General features: G+C 42.1%; 1 protein-coding gene across 4 annotated transcripts in view; it reads left to right on the top strand.

The window, feature by feature from the left end:
- Nucleotides 1–22,740, top strand: part of DDHD1 (DDHD domain containing 1) — a 68,027-nt gene extending 45,287 nt beyond the window's left edge. For all 4 annotated transcript variants that reach the window (XM_027458070.3, XM_027458072.3, XM_027458073.3 and 1 more), the window contains 6 exons: nt 8,766–9,028; nt 11,163–11,238; nt 15,804–15,953; nt 17,240–17,492; nt 18,794–18,970; nt 21,434–22,740. In XM_027458070.3, the coding sequence (XP_027313871.3) occupies nt 8,766–9,028; nt 11,163–11,238; nt 15,804–15,953; nt 17,240–17,492; nt 18,794–18,970; nt 21,434–21,615 (1,101 nt within the window). In that variant the 3' untranslated portion in view covers nt 21,616–22,740. The remainder of the gene's footprint in view (nt 1–8,765; nt 9,029–11,162; nt 11,239–15,803; nt 15,954–17,239; nt 17,493–18,793; nt 18,971–21,433) is intronic.
- Nucleotides 22,741–24,380: the final 1,640 nt, after the last annotated feature.

The raw sequence follows: 24,380 nt of genomic DNA, 5'->3' as shown, positions 1-24,380 counted from the left end.
AGAGTTCATGCTCTACCACTGGGTTGTCAGGGATGTGACCTCTTGATCACATCCCTGCTCACTTAGCCAGGAGTTGTGTAAACTCCTAGTCATTAAATAGTTGTACATCCTTTCACCTTTTATTTTGCCTTTAGCTACAGAAATGAGACTTGTATTTTTTTTAGTTACTCCTTCTTATCCCATTTTATTTCCCGTGACCTGACTTTGCACAGATTAAGGGCAGTATCATCAAGCTGAGTGTTCCTGTGGAAAACCAGCGTTGTGATGTCCATGTCCCCACCATATTCAGTGGTCAGTCTGTTCAGAGTATTCATTCCAGCTCAGAAGCAAGCTTTGTCTTCAAGTATTCTCGTAGTCCCATGTTGCTCAGAATTAGTGTTCCTGCACGCCACTTCATAACACCAACCTGAGTCTTTGGATACTGCTGGTGCTCCTTAAGCTTTCCATCCAAACATCTTAGAAGCTTCTCAAAAGGAACTAATTAAACTTTGCTGTGCCCCTGGAAATGAATTGAACAACGCAGTGAGCTCACCCTAGAGAAGAACAAAATCTGTTACCCACCTGACAACACTTAACTATACTTTGATACTAATTTTATTTCTAATTCAAAGGATTTCTCCCCACATCTGGAAGTAATGTAGCCACTGCTTTAAAGCTTTTGACCGCTCTTTAAACCTCTTGCTAAGGGATATTCGAGTGGGCAGCCACTGAAGGAAAAAAAAAAAAGGAAAAACCTTGTCATATCAGCTTTCATATGAGACAGCAGACAGCTGCTTGGGATGCAGCTGGATTGTTCAGTGAGGCATTACGGGAACCTGGTGGATAACCCCCTCTCTGATTGCAGTTATTGTTTCTTCTGCAGTGTGGTAGGGAAATGTCAGAAGGACCTTCTGGATTTTTGACATGTAATGTGACTCTAGACAGGTATCAATAATTCAGTGAACGTCTCAGGCAGCCTGGTCTCAGAGATCAGTCCGGGGGATGTTTGCAGCCCTCCCATTCGGTTGTGGCATTCGTGTGAGGCTGCAAATGAACTGCAGCTCCTCATCTGTGTGGTGCTCCGTGACGAGGAAAGCAGAGTCCCTGTTTAAACATTGCAGACGTAATAACAAGCGAAACTAAGCTGATATTTTGATGCCCACGTGCCTATTTCGAAATGAGCAGTCATTTCACACTGATTCTGCCCTTGCTGGTGCTATTTCTGGTAACGTAATATGGGCTGTTAGCGTGTCCAGTGGGTGACTGTGTCACATCCGTGCTGCTGTAGTTCTGTGTTTCTTTAATAATAAATGGTTCTGACAGGGTTTAAAAAGCCTAATTGATGCATAGCGAATTTTGTGTTGTCACCTTCATTATATTGTTAAGTGCTTATTTTACTGACCTCCGCTGTGCTTACTTCCAGGCTAATTGTAATGCTGTGAATTATTGATACGTCTTGGCAGAAAGTGCCTGCAATACGGGCTTCATATCATCTGCATCCGTCACTGAAAGACCTTTAAAATGTTAGTTCCAATATTGCAATAGCCTCAGAAGATCAGTAGATGTTTATGGATTGCTTCCGCCACAGCTGACGTGCGGGGGAATGAATGCAGTGGGCACTGGATGTTTCTCACCAGCTGGCGAGAGGAAATGAAGGGTCAGGGACGTGGGGGAGTGTTACAGGCTTCAGGAGGCCAGGGATTGCAGTGACATGCAGCCAACATAGCTCTGCTCCCTTCGGCAGGCTGCACTGTCCACCTTGAAGTGGTTTGTCGCTTTGCTCTTATACACACATGAAAAAAGGGGATTAATGACCGTGCTCTTCAAAGTTGGAACTGGAATTAATTTTTACTAGAGATTTCATCACGCTTTGATAAGAGGTTTTGCAATCAAGACGTTCTTCTCTGGTTCACTACTTTCAGCAATAAAAAGCTTTTTGTGTGTGTGTTTCAAAAGGAGAGGGATGTGAAACAGGAGATTTTTAACTGGGACTATTTCAACGCTGGTTTTGTTTATTTCCTTGAACCTAATAGGGAGCTGCTTGCCAGCACTTTCACAGCTTGATTAATTCACTTGTCAGCTTCATAAAGTGGTAGGTTACTGGATCTGCCAGAACCTAAACTTAGCCTTGACTGCTGTGACTTGGCTAGAAATGGGTTGGGCTCAGCTTTTCAACAAAAAGAGGGGTAGTGGGAAAGAGGCTGGGGTCTGGGCAGATCTGTGGATCCTTTATCTGTAACGTCGCTAAGACACGAAGCCGTTCCTGTCATTTCCACAGTTAAGTCTCCTTCTGGCCTCTCATCTGTTGTTGTGACACTCTTCTGGCATCCATCCGTGATGCCGTCAGGCAGCGTGACAACTCCTGTATCCTGGAGGGTCAGAGCAGCCTCCCCACCTCGGCGTTGCGTGCTGGCGTGCTCTGCTTCATGCAAAGCAAATCCTCCTTGCTTTTGTTTTCGTGCTCCTTTACAATCTATCCTTGAGCTGCAGATTTTCATTGGCTTTTGAAGACCTTCTTCCACCTTCAGTTGGCCCACACGCTTTCTTATTGCTTGTTTGCTGAATTTCTTACAATTTTGCACTCTCTTCCTGAAGTTCTCTTGCCGTTTGGAGGGAGCTGTTCGCCGTGCTCACAGTTCTCAGATCTGCTTCAGATTCTTTTCCCACGAAGCCTACAAAAACATTCATGCTGTTCAAGCTGGAGTGGTGCAGAGGTCAGGTTTCCTGCACTCCCTTTTAATATGTAGTTATCTGTTATTGTTGTTTGTTGGTTTTTTTTGTGTGTTTTTTTTTTTTTTCCCTTGGGCTTCAAGCTGTTCATGTGAGAAGACGTCCAGCGGTGAGGATCCCGTGGAGAGGACAGAAAGGCACTGAAAGTTTCACAAGGGGGTGCTCAGAGCTGAGAGCAGTGCCAGAAGAGGACAATCGATAGACCCCAAGAGAAGAACATTTTTTTTTTTTTTTTGCTGGCTTTGACAGATCAGAGAGGTTGAGATGAGAGTGCTGTATTCTGTTTTCAGCCACGAGCAGGCCATTGAGGATTTGAGTAAGAGCAGCACAATCTCTGGGTCACTTCTGTGGTCAGGGTGCCAGCAGAGGGTTTGTAGTCTTTATTCTTTGGAAAAAAAAAAATCATTTCCTGAATATTGAATGAAAGTGTCATTTTCTACCCTGGTACATTCGGAATGCACTGAAAAGCCCACTCTTACCCCAGCAATCTGCCCACTGGGATATGCAGGGAGGTGATGTGCTTCTTGCTGCCTGGGCCTCCTCAGGGTGGTCCAGGCCTTTGTCTGCCACACACATAGCTGACTTCCTTCTGCTTTGCAAGAAATCGGCGTGCTTATCTACACTTGTGTCTCACAAGGCTTTTTTCCATCAGAAGAGGAATTAACAGCTGTTTTGGATGCTGGTGATGAGGATTTAGAGGCTTGGTTTTTTCCAGCTCAGCACAGGGCGCTCTTAATGCCCTTCACAGAGGGCCTTCAGCTGAGCCAGCCAGCAGCTCTGCGTATCTCACTGCCTACACATTTACTTACTGCCCTTCATGCTTCAGCAGCCCAGGCATACCCAGATATCCAAAAGGCGATTAGGGATGTGATCCTTGTGCCCATATGGTCAGTCTTGCCACATCTCCTTCCTCTGCCGGGATGGCAGTGGTGTGTCTCGTCTGGCCAAGGCTCCCATCTTGTGTTCACAAGCACATGTCCTTGCCACCAGGACTCCTGAAGGGTTGGGATGAGTTGTTTGGGTTTGGTTTGGTTTATGTGTTGGGAGTGATCTGCCAGACAGGCATGTAATTGGAAAGCAGAAAAGCAGAGGGGATTTATGGCCAGATCAGAGCAGGCCCAGTGACCCATCAGGCCTGGATTGTCAGCCTCAGCTTTGTCTTCCCCTCAAATTGCATGACTGTCACTCTGTCTCTCAACACATATGCAGAGAAACCCTTCTTTGCTCGGCTTTTAATTAAGTTTGCGAAGGGCGTAGAGCACTTAACCTCAGTTTGTCAGAATATAAGCTGGTGACTTCTCAGCAACTTGATCCTGTCAGCTTAAGTTTCCTACACGGAAGATATGCTGGCACACGTTCAGCTGATAAAGGGAGCTCCAGGCAGCTAATAATCAATCTGCTTTTCATGAAGCAAAAATGAAATAGTTTCCCAAAAGAGCCTTGCAGAGCAGTAGCAGCATGCGGCATCTGCTCGGTCCTGTGCTGTTTTTCTCCATGTGTTACTGAAATCTTTAACCATTGGAAATCAGGTCTCCCTCTTGCCCTTTGGGATAAATAAAACATCTTAGAAATGCATCCATGACTTGGATACTGCTGTGTCAGACTGTGTCACAGGCTCTATTTTTGCAGGTCTGAAAATGTAATGGCACATAAGGGCGCTCTACCAGGTCTGAGGATTGTGGGTTGCTTAATTTGCCTGATTATGACTGGCTATAAAATCTGCCTTTGATACTTGACTCTATCAAAGGCTCTAGGTGTTGTAAAGTCCGTTTTTATCCGTGTTTTATGTTCTCTGGTTATACGTGAGCGTTTGCAGTGGTGCATTTGCAAGGTTCCTAGCATTTTAATCCTGCAGCAATCTTCTGCACTGAAACCATCGGTCTGCAAAATGTGCTCAGGTTTCCCTTCCCCAGAAATCAGAACAAAGGGAAAGGACTTTTCTGGAAAGGAAAATAGGAACGATTGGAAGATTTTCTGTACCTTTCTTTCAAATATTGGAGTGTCCTCAGGCTGGATCTAAACTAACGTTGTGGTAGAAGGTTCAGCTGGGATGAAGGGATTTGATGTGGCTGTTCTTGAGGAAATAAGCAGTGTTCCTGTTGTTACGGTGGTTTGATCTGCTCATAGCAGCCACGTAAGCCTGCTGCATTTCCCTGGTCCCTCCTGGAAGAGCCGAGGGTAACACAGAGCTTAGCAGCCAGCAGATTAGCAGTCAGAGCAGCAAGCAGGGTTTGTGGGAGCAGCTGCGTGGAAAAAAAATTGACTCACTTGACTGCTGCCACATTTATCCTTTTTGTGTGAGATATTTGAGCTTGTTTAGTCTGTGCAAGAAGCCTTTAGGAGATGGTGATACGGGTTGGGCAAAAACTCGAGGAAACTCGAGCCTTTTTGTGGGGAAAGCTGTGCTAAAAGCCCTTCTGGGGGGGGCTGGCAAAGAACAGCAGTACTGCAAGGGCTGCAGAAATGGCTCTTTGTCAATGCTCAGTCTCACTGATCACCAAAATAAGGTGGAAATGAGGAGGGGAGAGGGGAGATGGAAAGAGAGGGGTCGGTTCATGCTGCATTCCACTACTCACCTTTTTTTTTTTTTTTTTTTTTTTTTTTCCTGGATGATTCCTACTTTCCTGTTTTCAGGCAGGAACAGCAGGTGTTTCCTAAGCACGTAATGGATCCATAGAGCAGCAGGCAGCGAGGCTTAGGGTTGGCAGAAACACAGGGGAAAGCAGAGGGCAAAGGGCTTCCTTGTTGGGAAGCCATCGCTTATAGCTGAGGTGTGAGCAGGAGGAGTTCTGCCAGCAGGAGACCAGGCTCTGGGCAATGCACCCTCTGCTTACAACCTGCAGCATCCACTCAGGTGGTGGTGAAAGGGGACCTGATTTTTTTTTCTTTTTCTTTTTTTCATTAAACAGATTCCCATAAACCATTTAAAGGCAGGAAAAAAACACGACAAGCTGTAGATAGAGGGGGGGGAAGTCAGCTTTACAATCCAATTTAGGAGAGAAAATTTGATAGATGGCTCTGTTTGCGTTTAATTTCAATGAAATGTTGGTTTTGATAAGGACAATTGGTATTTATAGAAGGTATTTATAATGGTGGGTTAGGATATGTTCAGGCTGTAACTACAAAACAGATCTGAAAGCACTTCACATTATACTTGCCAAGCTAAAACCCTTTTCAAAACAAGCTTTTGTTTTACAGGTCAGGGTATTGTGTGCTTTTTAAGACTAAGAAAGCAGATCAGGATTAAATAATATCTTAACTTTATAGACTGCTTAACTAAATAATTTTGTAGCTGGGACTTAAAATGAATCTTCTTTTTCTTTTCCTTCTGTTGTTTTTTTTCCTTACTGTATATCAAAAGGATCAGTTGTCTGATCAGAGTTGTTTTTGTCATAACAGAAAAATTAACCAGTCATAGTGCTTCAAAACCTGGAGGCTTTACTACAGAAAATCTACAAAGTTAGGTAACCGGTGATTTGGAGTTTACAAACAGTATCTGACAGATGATCTAGTCTGAATTAAATATATTGTGCTCTGGTTTGCAAACTTAAATATGCTGCTATTTGGAAATCCACAGTTTCATTGCTGTCCATGTTTTTGCCTATCTCCTCAGTCATGGCATGTTTTTAAGGAGCAGGATGGTCAAAAACAAGGTTAGATATCGTGCCTGTCCATGACTTTCCAGGAATTTGCTGTTTGCATTACGCCCCAAAATGGCAAGAGAACAAAAGCTTCATAAGGAAATGCCATGATGCCAGAAGGTTACTTATGCTCTCTGTGCTGATGGGCTGTGGGCAGGCTGACAGAAGATCCTTCCTGGAAGGTGTCTGCTGTTCTTCCTAAGTAAGACTATGGTAAAGGAGAGAGAACACAGGACTATTGAGTTAAGTTGGGCAGCACACTGGGGACAATAGCTTTAATGCAACAAGCAACACAGGAGAGTAGCTGAGCTGTTATTTCTAACTTCCCATCAGAGAAAAAAAAAATGTTGCATGTTGGCATGTATTGCTTGGGATTTTCAGGTTTAGCTTGTTAAGGATTTTTAAGATGAGACGGCATTGCTCCTCTCCCTTCTGTACTGACAGAGTCCCTGGAAGCCACGATGAGTCCAGCACCAGCCTGCTTGGCATTTCTGCACTGCCTGCTCTGAACCCAGGAGCCCGTGCTCCAGCCAGAGCACCTACTGCATGTCTGGGGGTCCCGTGCTCCCTGCTGAGGTCCCCGATGGCAGGACAATGTGTGTGAGCTCCCTCGGAGGGTACCACAACAGCCAGGCACACAGACACCAGAGAGCAGCATTCCCTCTTATCTCTGAGCTCCTGGCAACAATCCTGAACCACTTTGGTTTCAACAGATCTGTTATTTTGTTCTGGATTGTAATCAAAACCTTTTTTTAACCGGAGAAAATGCCAGCCAGCCAAAGCAAGTCCTGATTTCTATTTTCAGCTCTTGCTAAAAAACCTCTGCCTGTTTGTTCATGTGTGAAAGCTGCACCCAAAGTCTGCATAGTGCCAAACGCATCACAGTGAAAAGACTTGAAAATGGGAATGTTGATATTTTCCTCTCTGAGCTGTCGCAAGGCTTTGTTAATCGTTTCACAGTGCTGTGAGGGATAGGGCTTGTGTGGTTTCTATCTCAGTAAAGAGTGCATCAGACACTGACAGTCCTAGTGCCATTCATATTTATATTCAGTAATGATTCAGGCACTTGAAAAATCATGCTCAAATTACATGTTCTATAGCTCTAATTTCCTGTTGCTAACAAGGAAATGATTTGCAATTTCTTGTTTGTCCTCCTCTGTGCCACAGTCGGGAAGCATTGCTCAGTCACCATGCTGAATAGCACAAGTAAAGCTGCTTTTTTGCTTTTTTGTCACATTTCTAAATCTTCTGGCTTTTTCATTTCTCTTTAAAAATTATTTCTGTGAATCTTAACATTTATTTTTATGTACACGAGTACAGGATTGGAAGCAGATAAACCTCTAGGAGATTCAATTAACTTAGGGCCAATACGTATTTATTTTGGTAGTATCATAAGATGATCATAAGATTAGCTTATGATGTCTGAGAACTATGTTACATTCCTATTTTTTCTCTGAAATCTCCCAGAAACCTTTAACCAGTAAATATCCACCCTGTTTCTTAGCATTGTTTATATCAAATGTTCAAATTCTAGCTTTACCTGTCTCATTTATACTCTTTCTCTTCCCCTATCTTCCTTTTGCTTGAGGTGAGGCTTTTTGTTCTTTATCAGCATTATTTCATTCTGATTTCTTTGGAAAAAATACATTGGGTGTAGTATGGTAGGAGTAGAAGTAGGATAAAAAGCCTACTTGTAGATGGACAGTGGGCAGAATAATGAAAGGCTGAATGAGATGAAGTATGCTTTACAAAGATCCAAAAGCAGGTTGGGATATTTTCTCAGAACCCATTTAGGCTGTCGTTTTAGTGTCTGAGCATATCAGTTTTAGTGGATTTATCTTCCCAGTCCCTTGCAGTGAGGTAGGAATGCTGATATTTCGTTTTGATGAATAGAGAAGGGAACATTTACGTGCAGGGCTTGTCGCAGAGATGCAAGCTGGTTCCAGATCGTGTGGCCCAGGCTCCTTCCAGCCTCCGTAGTTAGAAACGGAGCTGAACCTCTAACAGAGGAGAAACTTAGTGCTGAGAAAGAGAAATGGGGGGAGAAACAAGCAAATGGGCTGCTAGTGAAAACAGAGACCTATCGCTTATCTCGTGAGGATGTTGCTGAGTAATTCAAGCACGGCTGTTATTGGTTTGAGGGTTTATTTCAATATCATGCCTCAGGCTGTGCAGTGCAGCACTTTTAGGGTTACCACATGGTCTGGTGGTTCCTGACGGGCCTGGAGGGAAGAGATGAACAACTGGAGTCAGTGACAGTCACGTTGCTGCCATCAGAAACCCAGTGCCCCTCGAATCCATCTGTTCTGCAGGTGGGCGTGCTCAAGAAGCTGGTCTCTGTAGTGCATGAGTATGCACGAACAGGAGTGTTAAAATGATATTGTTAAACTTTCTCCCTCTACTGTCTTAAAACAGCTTGTCAAGGGGCTGCAGCAGGAGCTGAACCGACTCTACACGCTTTTCTGCTCTCGGAATCCAGAATTTGAGGAGAAAGGAGGGAAAGTCTCGATCGTGTCCCACTCGCTGGGCTGTGTCATCACCTATGACATTATGACTGGCTGGAACCCCGTCAGGCTTTACGAGCAGTTGCTGCAGAAGGAGGAGGAGGAGCTCGAGGAGAGTTGGATGAGTTACGAGGAGCAACGTTTACTTGAAGAACTTTACATAACCAAACAACGGTAATGCATCCACTTCTGATTATGAAAGGGAAAAAAACCACATCCCTAGATGATGTCCTTTGGGTGTTTCCAGAACCCAACGTGACTGTTATCTTTTGTGGTTGCTGTTCCTCTGGTGATGCTGAATGGCAGTGGTAAGAGCTAAACACAGGACTAAGCAGTCAGAGGTAGCTGGTAACTGCTAATAAGAGCTCTGAACCCACATCCTAAGGGCTGTACCAAAACCAAACAAGTAGCTGCTGCTTACTGCCTGCAGGCACTGGGAGCTGCTCCTAGCCAGGAGGGAAAGGAGAAGGTCAGGCTGTTAGCCCTCAAGAGACTTGAGAAACACAGCAAAGTAGCTCACAGGTGGACAGTGAGCTGAAATACTGAGAATCTGAGTAGTGAAATTTCTAAGTTTCTGGAGAAAATGAGAAGTTTTCTCCAAGGATTAGCTTGGAAATTGAGCTGCACCAGCTGGATTACAGATGCTGTGATTGCTGTGATTGGGCTTATGGGATTACTGCTCTGCTGCGGATCATTTACCAATTTCTGCCTGCTGCCATTTGGAAATGTTAATGCAGTTCTGCACGCAAAGCAGCACTGCCCATTGTGGCAGATTGGATCTTGGGTTTGGTGCCTTACAAGCATTGGTAGGGATTCTCAGTATTAGGGGACGTTGTAGGTCCCTTCCCCATTCTAACCTCGATTTCAAGGTGCTATGAGGCCCTTGTAAATAGAGAATCTAATAATAGGAGCTTGAACTTCAGTCTTTCAGTGGGAAGGCGAGGATAAATCATGGTCATGGTTCTTTTTGTGCCTTCTAGAAACCTATCTTAGTACTGGTGGCACTTGGGAAGCATTAATACAGCATCAAATCTCTTGCAGTGCTTGAAATCAGTATGTGTGTAATTAGAGATTGGTACAGAACATCTCTTAACAGCTGCAAGGCTGGATAAAGTGCAACCTTTCTGAGAGAAGGGAAGTAAGAGACCAAATAATCTTACCTAGTGGTAAAGCAAGCTTTCAGGCATATTACTGGCATGTAAGTAGTGAAAAATTACCATTTTCACACTTACACTCCAGCTCCTTAGGCGTTCACTGAAGTGTTTCACGTTTCATCCGTGGTAATTCAAGTACCATTTCAGACAGGCACTTCTGCAATAGATAGAGTGGCTCTCCTGTTCATGAACCACCTTAGTGTCATGCAGTCTTAAATGCTACAGGATGCCAGTTTTATATTTGCTTTCTTCTGGATTTCTAGTGTTGTAAGGTTGTCAAGTACGTAGTGGATTTCTGGAAATACTTATACCTGAGTAGGGTATGTGACAGCATGTATAAATATTCTACACTGTAGAATAACATGAATTTATTCATTGGAACCCTTCGAAAGGAGTTCACAATAGTCGAACATTCCACATACCTTTTTTAAAACACGTTCATTAAAGCGTACTAACGTTTTTGAGAGTACCACTTTTCAGAAAGCTTTAGCTCCAGCTTGTTTCTCCCTAATCAGGATGACAGAGGTTAAACTTAACATTTTTGTTTGTAAAATGCTTTAGGAGAACTCAAAGAAGTTGGTTTTTTTCCTCTACTGAAGAGGGCATAATGCTCTACCTATATAGGAGGCATTTTATATTGTAGCTGCTCTTTATTATTATTATTATTATTATTGAATTTATGCTGACCAAAAGAACAAGTAAATGACCTTTTTTCATGATAGTTGAAAATGTGGGATGCTGTCCTCCAGATACTCCACCACAGTATAGAGCTCCATAATGCTTGGGCCATGGAGTTTCCCGTGGCTCTGGTTAAAGGAAGAAACAAATAAAAACCAGCTGATTTGGGTGCAAAACCACCAAGGAAGCAGGATGTGAGACACCTGCTCTTGAGGAAGGCAGATAGCCAAGTTCTTGGGGTGATGAACAAGGAAACTGTCATGTCTTGATTGATTCCTCCTGTTGTCAGAGAAACGGGATTTCACAAGCATTGATCTTAATCAACTGGACTGCCTCAAAGGAAAAAAAAATTAGCAGTCACTCTTCCTAACAAACAAAACTCTTGGACCCTCCAGGAGTGCCTGCTTGGATCAGAGAAGTTAATGCTATTTTTTATTTTATTTTTTGTATCTCAGAAAGATCTCCTTATTTTCTAGGTTGAGAGAGATAGAGGAGAGGTTACAAGGCTTAAAAGCATCCACCATATCGAAAACACCTGTCTTAAAATTTAAGGTATGTATGTCTAGGGCTTTACTAAACGTTTCGCTTGTAGTAAAAGTGCACTTGAGTTATTCTACCTTTTTTTTTTTTTTCCATGTCCATAGACATAATGTTGGTGGAAGAGTTTGAATGTGTATGGACGTGTGTAAACATGTTACTACATTCATATATTACATTTTATTACAAATATATATGTTTATATGTAAATACATAAGCCAACATATAGATTGTTACATTACACACACGCACAACCATGTGGGAAGGTAAAAGCCATTTGGCAAACTACATCAATCACATATCTTAAAAATTTTCACTTCTATTTTGTCAACTAATCCATTTTCTTTGGGGACTCCTTCTAACATGTCACACCTCTGAGGAAATCTGATTGAATTTCCTCCAGCAGTGGATTTTCCTTCCAAATTACTCTGGTCTGACAGTTAGGACAAGTTACTTTCAGTCTCATGAATTGCTTCCTAATAGATTGCTTCCTAATCAGCTCTGTAAATTGCTAGGATTTATGTTACATTTTCTAGCTTCTTCGTGGTATACGCAACACTTTATATTTGCTTTACTATATCCTAAAATATTAAATGATAAAAATGTGACATGATAGATGGGAAGAAAATAGATCATTGTTCTTAACTTGCCATTTTTCTTTCCTTCTGAGTTCAGAAGCACTTCCAGAAGCCAAGGTCAATCCTGAGCCATGAAAAAGAGGAAACTAACCATAATTCAATTTGTCATAGCCTTCTCATTTTTTATCACGGCTTAAAAACACATGTTGTGCCATTATCTCTGCCATCAAAGAAGCTGGAGCCAGACTGATACTCCTTTAGCTCTGTGCAAAGATGACTCTTCACTCAGCTCTGCTTAAACTGAAGATTTCTTTGAACAGATGCTTTTTAGAGGGAGCAGCAAGGGAGGGGAAAAGAAAGGTGGAAGGAGAGGACTGTATCAAACCAAACTGCTGCTAGGTATTTTTCCAACACTGTGCATCCTTTTTCTTACCCTGATTAAAAGAAAGACGTTTAACTTCTTTATGCTAGTGCTCCTAATGTAAAGTAGCATTTTACTCTGGTGACTCCCATTGCTTGAGTACTGTGCTGGAAACAGACCTCAAGGGGAGGTGAGGAGACCTCCAGGGGAAGAAGGAGGCTTTCTGGGAATCTGATGGCAAGAGACCTCTGCCAAGGGAGGTTTTCTACAGGATGACGTTGAAAAATTATTGCTCATGAGCAAGCCAGTCCAGCTATCTGAGGGTGACTAGCTTGTTGAAAGAGAAGGAACTGCTTTGGAGGTACTGACTAGTAAGCACCTTGGCTCTTTCATGCCAGCCCGGAGCTCTAGATGGCCATGAGTTACTACTATTCAGTGCAAATGCTTGATCCACAAATTACTTTGGTCTGTGCCATGCAGGCAGCTGGACTCTGTGGTCCCTGATCTCCTTAGGCTGTATTGCACAACCAAATGGGTACATACAGTTGTAATGAAAAAGATTAGCCAGAAAATGAAAACGTGGGGAATGGTGTGGTACATACCTCTTTATGACTCTGTGGTTCATGAAAATAACAGTGTTGTGAGGTGATATTCAATCACAATATAGAAGGGGAGAGCAGGATGTGCCTCAGTTGCTCCCTAGTACCGGGGAATGGAAATTAATTTAAGTCTGGACTTGTTAATGTGCTGCTCCAAAGTGCTTCATGATTCTGTAGCACTTCTAATTCACCTATGGTTACAGAAGCTCTTCCAGGGGAAGCTCCAGCTTGTACTTCACCCTGTGGTTTCTGTGTAGTTTAATTGGCAGTGATGTCAATATTGATGGAAACAACAAATTTATGTAAGATACTAGTGTTCTACCACATGTACAAGAACTATGAGTGTTTAATAGGATGCTGGTGGGCAACCTTATCGGAGAGGAGGAAGACTTTAAACTGAATACAAAAATGTGCCAGAGTAGTTCCACACACAACTGTCCAGTTAAATTCCCCATGTAATACTGATGGATACTCTCTGTTCTTTGTGTTAAAACTGCAGAACGTTTCTGGGCAAAGGAATGGGTAGAGGCTGCTGGAGAGGTCTGTATTTCCTCTCTGTGGGAGGAAATTTGGGATCCTCCAGGCTAAAAGGCAGAACATAAATGTAAACTGTAATTGCCTTCTGTCTCTTCTGTTTTAACTTCACCACTGAACATGTTCATCTATCCCCCACACTCATTTATGCACAAAGGAGCTGCGCTGTCTTACTTCTGTTGTCTCATTCAGCTATTTTATTTTTCTCTTCATTCTGAAAAAACGTCAGTCTTAAGTTGAATGGATGACTATTTGGCTCAGCTTCTGCTTAACGTAAAAATTAATTAATTATGACTTCTGCTTATGAATCATAACCGGCAGAAAAGTGCTATCCCGAAAGGTCATGTTCTTAACAATTGCTTCTCTGCTCTTAAACATTTACAGTGAAGTATATGTGAAGTGCCTCACTCCTGCTTCATGGAGAAACATCAAAATTAATAGATGCTTTCTGGGAAGATTTTATTCCTCTGTTCCCAGCAGGTTTCATCAGATCCTAGTCTTCTCTTCAGCCACTTTGCAGCAGTGCTAAGAGTCTAATGGCTGCAATTTAAAGGACTTTATTTTTGGAAGACTCACTTTCGATTTTTAGTGTGTGCTGCTTTGGTATTGATCCGTTGCCACCCCTTAAAGTACCCTCAGTTTGGTACTTCTGTCTTTGTAAACATGTCCAGAGGAAATAAGAGAGCTGGAAGATCACGTTGAAAGGCTTGCACATGTAAGAAAATACGTAGGAAAGAACACTGTGGTCCAAGAAAATGTCATCTGTCTGTGGGTGCTGTTAATCTTCTGTTTACCAGTAGAAACAATGGAATAAAAGCCATGTACCTTGTAACCATTGCAAATATTTACCTGTTGAGATTCTCACCTAGTCTGTACTTGCCTAAGGTGAACTCATTAAAACATCTTTAAACTATCTCCAAGCAAGCGTTAAGGTGGCGGTCACTTTCTGATTTCTTCCTGAAGCAGAAAGACCATAATCGTGTACTCCCAATGTGCTATACAGGCGTATCAGATGGCCAGGGTTAGAAGTTAGTTCCTCGGTTTAAAGGATTACACAGTGAATGTCTGTTCCTATTGCATTTAAAGATGAGAAAGCTTTTTGTCCAAACTGCAAGAATGTAAGGCTCTTTGTAAAGTTTAATTAAAAGAAAGAAGAGCTGCTTTGAACTAGGCTAGAGTAATAACACAGATGACAGCGAGCAGTGCTTTGCAGCATATGACATTGAATAGCTTTACTGAAGACCTAGATTTTTTTTTTTTGCTATTGAATTGGGACTTGTGCGTTCTTTTGGATGGAAGAGGTGGAGTAGCAGTGCCAAGTAAGAGGAGGAAGAATGTTTTGTTCAGGGCTGGAATCTGATAGATGAAACAGACCATTATTTCCACACCCTCGCTCCATGTGCTGACATACAGTGAAGGCGTGTGGGAATCCAGACATTCTCCACGTGCACTTAGCAGGAATTAAATCATTTCTCTCGCCAGTTCAGCAGCAGTGCATTGATAGTTGCTTGGTTGTAGTGCCTTGCAAACTGGCACTATTGGGAAAGTTCCAGTGAAGTTCTGATAACGGTAAAATTAACCTCTCATATAAGAAAATATTCTAAAGGTTAAAAAGTGTCTTTGACTTCTGAAAATACTTTTGACTACAGAGTTTTACATTTGATGTTTCTAGGAGACGATGTCTGAGGATTGGTAATGGGATACGAAGCCATTCACCTCTGGGTCACTGTTGAATCCCGGCCCAGGTTGGTAGTGACCAAAAGTCGTTACCACTGCTGCATGTTCAGTGACCTCTGTCAGATGGGTTAGTGATTGCAGTCCAGATTCACTCAGCTTGCTAAAGGCAGTCCTTTTGGAGCAAAGTCACGGTAGCTTTGGACAACAGGAGTAGCCTGCAGGGTAGCTCGGTGTGCTGTACCTAGGTTCCTAACACGTGATGTGGTGGCACTTTTGACAAGCACCATTCTGTTCACTGAACACCAGATATTTTTAAGAGGATGTACCAGCCTGTGTATGTGTGCGTGACTACCTTGAAAATCCTGTGTGTTGTCTTTAATCCTTAGTTTAGCTTGCATTTCTACTTCCTTGATGGTGTACGTAGCAAAATGTGTCCTGGCATACTTGGCGAGGGTGAGGCTGAGGGGCTGTGGCAGACTTTGGAAAGAGAAATCAGACTTCAGTCTTGTGAAACTCATCACATTTCCTAAGTGTCTTCCAAATTCTTCTCACCTTACCCCTTCCAGTGTTGGTAGACTCATTTCAGTTCAATTATCCAACTTGTTTTTCAGTTTTTTTGAACTATGGAGCACCACAACATGTAATAATTCTCTTCTGACGGCAAAGGGAAATGGGTAACTTAACCTGTTATGTCACACTATGTTATAGTTCTCTTCCCTGTGTTGAATTACTAATACTATACAAGTCTCTTGGTTATGAAACAGAGAAATCATATCCAGCCATGTTAGAAAGCATTACTTCCTTATTAACGTAGATGAAATCTCTCCTTAGGTTGAGAATTTCTTCTGTATGGGATCTCCATTAGCAGTGTTTTTGGCATTGCGTGGCATCCGTCCAGGAAACAGCGGTAGTCAAGATCATATTCTGCCCAGAACAATTTGTAACCGCTTACTAAATATTTTTCATCCAACAGATCCAGTGGTGAGTTGTAATTGCAGTTGCAAGCTTTTGCCTTGAGTGTTTTTAAGCATCAGCTGTGTGATAATATGTGATCTTCAAAGCATGTGAATCAACGCAAGTGTGTTACAGCACAGGACTATGCCTTAACGATTATTGTATAACTATTGAATATTTTGTACAAATGATTGCCTTAAATATCATATACTTTGCTTCTCTTTTCATATTAGTAACGGTAAGATGTGAGAACACTCAACTTTTTTTGCAAAGACATGAAATTTCTCACTCTAGTTCCAACTTTTATATAACTTAACTGATTTCTGTTAAATGTCATATGTCCAAAGAGACTACTGCTGTTAAAAGAAACACACACAAGCAGTTCACAAGATACTGCAGAAAATCAAAGACGTTATTCAAGGACCCCTTGGGAAAACAAACAGATTGTTAGAGGGTGGGATAGGACTTGGGAAGGAAGTGTTGGTATAGCTTTGCCCTGTCCTTAAGCTCTTCCATAGGCAGACAGTATTCACTGCTATCAAAGGCAGGATGTTGGGCTTCTGATCTGTATTGCCTCAGCAACTTCTTTGATGGAAGCCTGATTTGGGAGTTTCATGCTTACTGTAGAATAGTAATTTGGGGGTGTTTTTGGTTTTAAACTCTACCTGAAGCTTTCAGCTCCAAACATGCTGGTTTTTGCTCATCTGATCATCTTCAGCTCTAGCAACTCCAAAAACAGAATTTTCCCGGGATACCTAGGATGATTGGTCAGGCAACAGTCAGCAAATAGTAACTTTACTTAGTTCTGGGATAAATAAATGCAGAACCCTTTTCTATAGCTAAGTAAACATGAAAAATAAACAAAGAATCAATAGAAAGTGACTTTTTAATAGACATACAAATGCCCTTCTAGTTCACGGTTTGTGCAGGGATCAGTGAAGATTTATCAAACAAAATGTTCACATAGTTGGTTTTCCACTCTGTTTCACTGTGCAGAATCAGTTTAACTTGTGTGAAGTTTAATCTTTCCAAGCATAATGATAAACATCTGTTAATAGCAGTTTTTGTGTCAGTAAGAGGAATGGGTAGCAAAGCTGCTGCAGAAAAATATGCAAATGTGTGTGTATAAGCAACTGGGCAGCTAATGTATCTCCCAGATGGTAAAAATAATTGAACCAGAGTATAATGCCATTACTTTGTCATTTTCTAGGCTTTACTTGTTACAGATATTTTGGATTTGAGGTTGGAGAAGACTCTGTTTGGGAATTTTTCTTCAGTATTTTCTCTCAGTATTTTCTGAATTATTCTTGCAGGCCTATAGGTTAGAACCTTTAATTCTGAAACACTACAGCAACATTTCACCTGTCCAGATCCACTGGTACAACACTGCAAACCCTCTACCTTATGAGCATATGAAGCCAAGTTTTCTCAACCCAACAAAAGAACCTACCTCAGTAACTGACGGCGAAAGTGCTTCAACTGTACCAAGCCCAACGACTTCACCAGTCATGGTTCGACGCCACTACGGGGAGTCTATAACAAACATAGGCAAAGCCAGTATATTGGGTAATTGCTTTTTATGTCCTTTTTTTTATATAGCATCTTCTTGTATAGCTTCACTGCTCTGTGGTGTGGTGTTTAAGGTGCAACTGTCGGCAAGCTATTGCTGGCTATTTTTAGTGTTTGTTCTGTGTAGGTGTATTGCTTGTTTTAATCCAAACTAACATTTACTTTGAAGTAAAGATAGTTTACATAATACACTGGAGTCAAGTCTTGAAGGGAGAGGATGTGGGTCAGGGAGTTTATGCTATTGCCGCCTTATTGTTGTCTGGCTTATTGAGGTAACATCCTGGGGGTTTAATAGTTTCCACTGTACTTCATGGAAAAATGTTTTAAAGCTTGTTTTGTGACTACATGTTCTGCCATTGACAAATAGGAGAAAAATCACTCCATATAAAGTATTACAGTTCTATTTAATTCATCATTTTACCGAGGGAAATTCAGGCTGCTTAGTTAGGAAGCCTGTCCCCTTCTGGCTTTCTGATTCAAAATAAGCTCTGATTTAGTTCAGATTAAATTCACTTTCACTGGAGCTTATATTTGAGCATGCACTTGCAGTTTTTGTTGACTCAAGGACTTCCTTTAGCTCTCTATGTGATATTTGGAAGCAGGTTAATGTGACCTAGCGCAAGGAATCTTTTCAATCTAATAAATAGAGTGTATAAAAGCATTTTAGTCCTTAAGTAAAAATACACAGTGTTCCAAAGCAGTGTTCTCTCACAGTACACTCACTGCTTTTTGCTCTTTTACCAGAGTAACTTTAATGTCTTGTCCATAAGGTGGCAGCAAAGTCAGGAGAAAACAACATAGATTTGTTCTTAACTTTTGTACCCTTCTTCCTGAGCAACCAAAATAGCCCTTCTGAAGGGTGATATAGCATTTCTAAATCTCCGTAAGGCTTATGTCAACATAAGAACCCTGAATGAAAGGAGTGTCTTAAATGTCCCGATGGGATCCTTATGTTCAGAAAGGACTACCGCGGTTATAAAACATTTTTGTCTTAGTCCTCAACTTTTTATGAAAGAGGAATTACAACACATCCTTTAAAAGTTCAAAAGTGTTATTTTGTATTTTTGTTCCCTTAACTACAGTTTCCAAATTATAGCTTTTGCTTCTACACTAGATTAGTCTCATGGTAAGCAGCGTACGCTTAAGTCAGATAAGCTGTTCCCACCCTAGAAAAGCATGAATAGTGTTTTCCATCATTCAGCTCTAATTGATGGGTGCTACAGTGACTTTAATTTGCAGTTTGATTTAGCTGCTCTTGTGCTTGTGTTTGTGTTTTTTTCTCTCCATGCTGAATGCAGGAGCTGCGAGCATTGGGAAGGGCCTCGGAGGGATGCTTTTTTCAAGATTTGGTCGTTCCAGTACAACACAGCCGCCTGAGGCCGGGAAAGACGGAGGAGAGGGGGACGACAAGAGGGCCACTACTGTTGGAACGCCGCCTTTCTCACAAAGCAGCTCAGCCTTTCTCGAACCCACATGTTAGTGACTAGTCCCCCTCACATCCCCTGTGGGAACAAGGCCTTCAGTGGGCCGTGCGTGTGTGTTTTGGGGGGTGGGGTTGGAAATACCATAACGTATGCCTCTATTTACTTTTGTTGGTTTGCTCTAAAATTATAAAAAATTGAGTCTGTTCTTTTTGAATCTCAGACAGTGAAGACAGCGATGTGCCTTTGTTGCAAAGAAGTTTAATGATTTCTTGGCTGTATGAGGCAAAGTGTCACCAGCAGGTCAGGAGGGGCGATCCTTGCCCCATCCTCAGCCGTACCTGGAGTTCTGGGTCTGGTTCTGGGCCCCCCAGTACCAGATAGACCCAGGCATGATGGGGAGAGCCCAACATAGGGCCCCCAAGGTGCTGAGGGGCCTGGAGCACCTCCCTGTGAGGAGAGGCTGAGGCACAGGCTGCCCAGAGCTTGGGGGGCTCCTCGGGGACATCTCCAGCAGCCTCCTGGCCATGGGGCTGAGCACCCTGCTCGGGGAGGCCCTGCTGGGGCTGGGGTTGCACCAGATGAACCCTGTCAGCCTCAGTCATGCTGTGATTCTGTGAAGGCTGTCCAAGGACTGACTTTGTTCTCCCTGTTATCTTTTTTCCTCTTGAAAGAGGTTTATGTACTTGTGCCTGTTGTGTATACACACACATGTATGTGTGTATGAGTCCCAGCTGATGAGATCTGTACATCAATAGTTCCTAGACTGTCACTGGGGAAAGCAAAACAATTCCTGCAGAGAATTCCACTTTCCGTGTACCATGAAATGGATTTTATTTAAACTTGCCCGTATATTTGCAGTTCTGAAGCAATCCATATTTAAAGGCGTTTATGACTGGAAACAGAGGCTGTCCTTGTCCTAGCCTGAACCACCCGGAACACAGCGAGCAATTTTAGCAGATGCATTTTTTTAAAAAAAAATATAGGTACTTCCTTTACAGACACTCATCCTTGAGAAGTTTAAAAATAAAATCATTACAAGGCGGGGCTTTTTGCAATCTAAGCAGTCACAAGTATTAGCACTGTTGTATCTTGTGATAGCGTTCACATGATACACTGCAGCCTGTTGATCGCCGCTACTTTCAACAGATAACCTTCCTGAGTCAGTATCGAGGACAGAGGCTTTGTTTTAAGGAAACTAACTAACTTAAGGAAATCAGACCAACGTGACAGCGAGTGTTGTGGAGCTGCTGATGAGGTCCTTTTGGGGGGTTGCACTTCAGGGCCTTCTGCACGGTCCCTGCATCCCTCTCTGCTGCAGCCCCATCCCTGCTCCATAGAAGGAGAACGTGGAGCAGAGGCCAGCGAGGCTGCAAGCAGAATGATGCAATCCACGGCCAAAATGTTCATTTCTGAGGGAACAGCCACACGGCTTGCAGTGGGTTTTGGCTTCCTCCCAAGCTTCTGTAACGGAGACGGAGTTGGTCGGGATGTTTTTTTTCTGCAGAGAGACTGATTTTGAACACACGCATCTTAGTGGAAATGACTGTGGTTGTCTCCTGGTATGCAAAGGCTCCGACTCCCTCTCCTCGCTGCGTTTTGGAAGGCAGTGAAATGCTGCTGTAAAAATATGAAGGCCTGTCATTCCCTGCTGCTGCTGTGCCATGACTGCGGAGGCAGCGCTTGTGTGATGCTCCATTTATGCGGTCTTGGAGCCAAGAATTAAAATTCCTTGAAATTGGCTTTGATAAATAGCTACATTTTTTACTCAATATGGGGTTTTGGCTTTTCTAGCTAAGCAGGCTTTTAGTTTTGTCCTTTTCATTCTATTGCTCCTTGTAGAGATTTTCTAACCACTAAAGTGCCTTCACAATAGGTTAGCCATTGGCCCAGTTAAACACGCAGTGAAAATTACTTTGAATGTGTTATTAATCAAAGCAGCCATTGAAATGAAAGGATAACTGCTGAAACGTATTTGGAATAATCTGGAAATTAAAAGGGCTAGTGCAATGTAGGAACTGCTCGTTTTCAGAAAGGCCATGGAGTATTGCATGTAGTCTCCTTGTATAGATGCAGAAAATTTGTTTATTGCTGAAAGCTCTGAGCCATACCCATTCTGACAGTTTCCCAAGGGGGTCCCAACATTTCCTGGATACTTCGGTGTAGTTATATGCATAAATAACTGGATTTCCATCATTACTATGTGGAAAACAGCGACTTAAAAAATGCCAGCTTTTTCCAAGCTTTAGGTTTAGTTTCTGTTTTTTGTTTTTTTTTTTCCTGAACTAAGCACCACTCGTAGGTCAGGTTTTTGCTACATGCGTGTGTGTTAAAATGTATGTATGTGTTTTTAAAAATTGCAGTTGATTTATATGAGTGTACTGTTAAATGTGACCATGGGGTTGCGTTCATTTTATATACAGCAAGCTGAACTTAAGTCTGAGAGAAAAATATGCAAGGATTTCTTCCAACTACATACAGTTCTAACGACATTTCTGTTTCTCGTTCAATTTCTAGTGGAACTGGAGCACAGGATTGATTTCGAGCTCAGGGAAGGTCTTGTGGAGAGCAGATACTGGTCTGCAGTCACATCACACACTGCCTATTGGTCATCTCTGGATATTGCTCTCTTCCTTCTAACCTTCATGTACAAGCACGACCAAGACGATACCGACAAATCCAATTTAGATGCTATTTGAATTTTGGACTGGGGATGGGGAGGGATGGGAAAGGAAATTTTAAAACGAATGGCACAAAACTGATGTCTTACTGTTAAACTGCAGTATATATGGCATGGAGGTTTCAGGTTTAAGTGCATGTTTGGATTTTTTCCTGTTTCTAAAGAGCAAAAATGATTTGTATTTAAAAGCACTTTATAGTTTTAAACATTTTGCAGTGCTTAATTAGACCTGAAATTATTCCAAATTCTTGTTAACTTTGACTGTATAAAGAGCCGATACAATGTGTAGCATCACGTAAGCACAGTTGTGCAGTGTGCTTGGGTGACATACTTGTTAATGACCATAATTGCTGTTTAGTTCATTAAGGTATAAAAGATTAGTTGATTAAAAAAACTAAATTAATTTCCATTAACAAAATATATGTTCCTTACAAACCTAAAACTGCCATGTTCTGATGTTTTATGTATCAGTAAATAACAAGCGGTGGTGTCATTTTTCTAGGACTTTATTCAGCTCCACATCCTGTTGTCCACGTTACCATTGAAAGACCATTCTGACTGCTGGCTTCCGAGGGCATATTATACGTGACACATTTAGAAACTAATGCTGAAAAAGCATGAAGCAAATATTTGAAATACTGTAATTATAATTTATTATCTCTAACTGTTTCATTTTATTCCAGTGTATAAAACATTACTTTTTTACTGGTTTCTTTTGACATAATTTAAGAACCACATTTATTTTCTACAGTGTTAAGACTTTTTCTCAGAAATACATATCTTTGTACTACTATTCAAATGAATATATGGACACTGTGGCACACTTTAAGTATTTTTTCATTAAAATAAATATTTGTGGTTTCACACAAATGACATTAGTCACCTTCTTCTCAAAGGTAAGTAACTGCTTTGCTAGGCTTGTGCTTTTTAGGCTCCAAGCATTTTTTTTCCAGAATATGAAGGTTTTGACCTCACATGAGCCTTGGTGTGCAGAGGATCCAGCTGTCTTTTGCCTGCCGTTATTAAATGTATATATGTGTGTGTTTGTATAAAGTTGTATGCATTTGTGTGTATATGTGTATGTACAAGGAACCTATCGAGAGGAAAGAGAGCAGCATAAAATAAACTTGGTGAGGCCTGAGAATACCAGAACTTAGATTAGATTTGTATCTGAAAATAATTCAGGAGTTGTGAAGAGAGAAGTGTCGTCATGAAAGGCAATAATCTCCAAATGAAACACTAAAAGGTCGTTGCTGAGATTTTAAAAACATGCGAGGCTCTGGAGAAGAAGTGTCAGATATATGGCCTCAGAGCTGCCTCTGGCGGAGGTATTTATGATCTGTATGGCACATTGAGAGGCTGCAGAATCTAAACTAATGTTAAAAAAAAAAAAATGAGGCCGTGGTGTTGGTGAATAGCTGTGTTCTCAATGTAAACAGATGTGTGAACATCAGCCCAAAACAGCAGGCAGCCTCAGCCAGCGGTTAAGAGATGTGGAAACCACCCAGGCTTCCCTTTCTGAAATCCAGGAGGGAGAGGGCGGCTGTTCTCCCAAATAATACTGCTCAGGCTGTTTGTTGCCCCAGGCCATGGTGCAGTGGGGAAGGAATTAGGCCTGTGTGTTGGGGGTATGGATTTAGGAAAATTACGAAGAGATAAAAACTAAAAGGGGAGGAGAAGGTGACAGAAACAGCACTACCATAAATGCAGTGAAATAAAACAAGAAAGGTGGGTGGGTGCTGTAAAGCACAAAGCATCAGCGTGGAACTCTGGAAAGAAACCCTTTTGGCCTCGGTGAATTGTAACTGTAGTGTCTGGCACGTTTACCTCGGTTGATGAACAATCATTAAAAATTAAAACCAACCCTTTAAGAGAAGGGAGATTGACACCTCTGCTCCAGAAAGCAGGCTTTTGTTTACATTGCTGGTTTTCCAGATAAGTTGTTTAATTGACTCTTCCTAAATAGGAGAACTCAGACATAAAAGGAGAATCTCCTTTTATATTTAGAGCGTGCAAAACATTTCCAAATGTGTACAGTCTGTGCTTCAGTACTTTTGAGTTGGATAATGTCACTGCTGTGCTATCCCCTTATAGCACTGCGTCGATGTTAGATCTCTTTTTCAGTGCTGTAAACAAAAGGGGCTTAATTCTTGTAATTCTTGTGGTCTGTGCGAACTCTGCCGTTGTCCAGAACGTGTTTCAGATTTATGGGATAGCAGTTTCCCCCGCATCAGGACGTGCCGGTGCTTGCTCACTGCTCTCCCTAGAAGGGGCGAGATCCCTGCCTGCCTGCTGTGCACCTCTGGGCAGAGCAGGGAGAAGTCCCCCAAAGTCCCCCATGAGAAGGCAGAGGAAGGACCAGGACCTGTTCATCGCGTTGCATTTTTTTCTGATTCAGTGGATTATGATTCTGTTCCAACTTGTGACTTCACGAAGCATCTACTAATCGCTAAGCTTAATTACAAAGAGAAAGCATACCTAAAGAATAAATGGGAATCTATTCTAAAGTGCATGCAGACGCATTAAGCGTGCTGTAGGCAGGCTTTCATCTTTTTAATTCTCAAGAAAACACCTCTTATCCTCCTGCTAAGATGAAACACCGTATGGTAATTGAATTTTGAAGCTGTTAGAAAAAGGGTTGCCCCGTTCCTCTGCTGCGGTGCAACACAGCTGCAAGTAGAGTCACGTCTCTGCATGCTAGAGTCTAAATTTCATGCTTCAAGCTTTCTGGTCAGATGGTCCGCAGCATAATATAGAGCTGGAATGTCCTGGCTTCCAATTACC

Source organism: Anas platyrhynchos, chromosome 5 (genome assembly GCF_047663525.1).
Source record: "Anas platyrhynchos isolate ZD024472 breed Pekin duck chromosome 5, IASCAAS_PekinDuck_T2T, whole genome shotgun sequence".
In the NCBI taxonomy this organism is placed as follows: Eukaryota; Metazoa; Chordata; class Aves; order Anseriformes; family Anatidae; genus Anas; species Anas platyrhynchos.
Note: the sequence above shows the minus strand (reverse complement) of the source record. Positions and strands in the feature narration are given on the sequence as shown.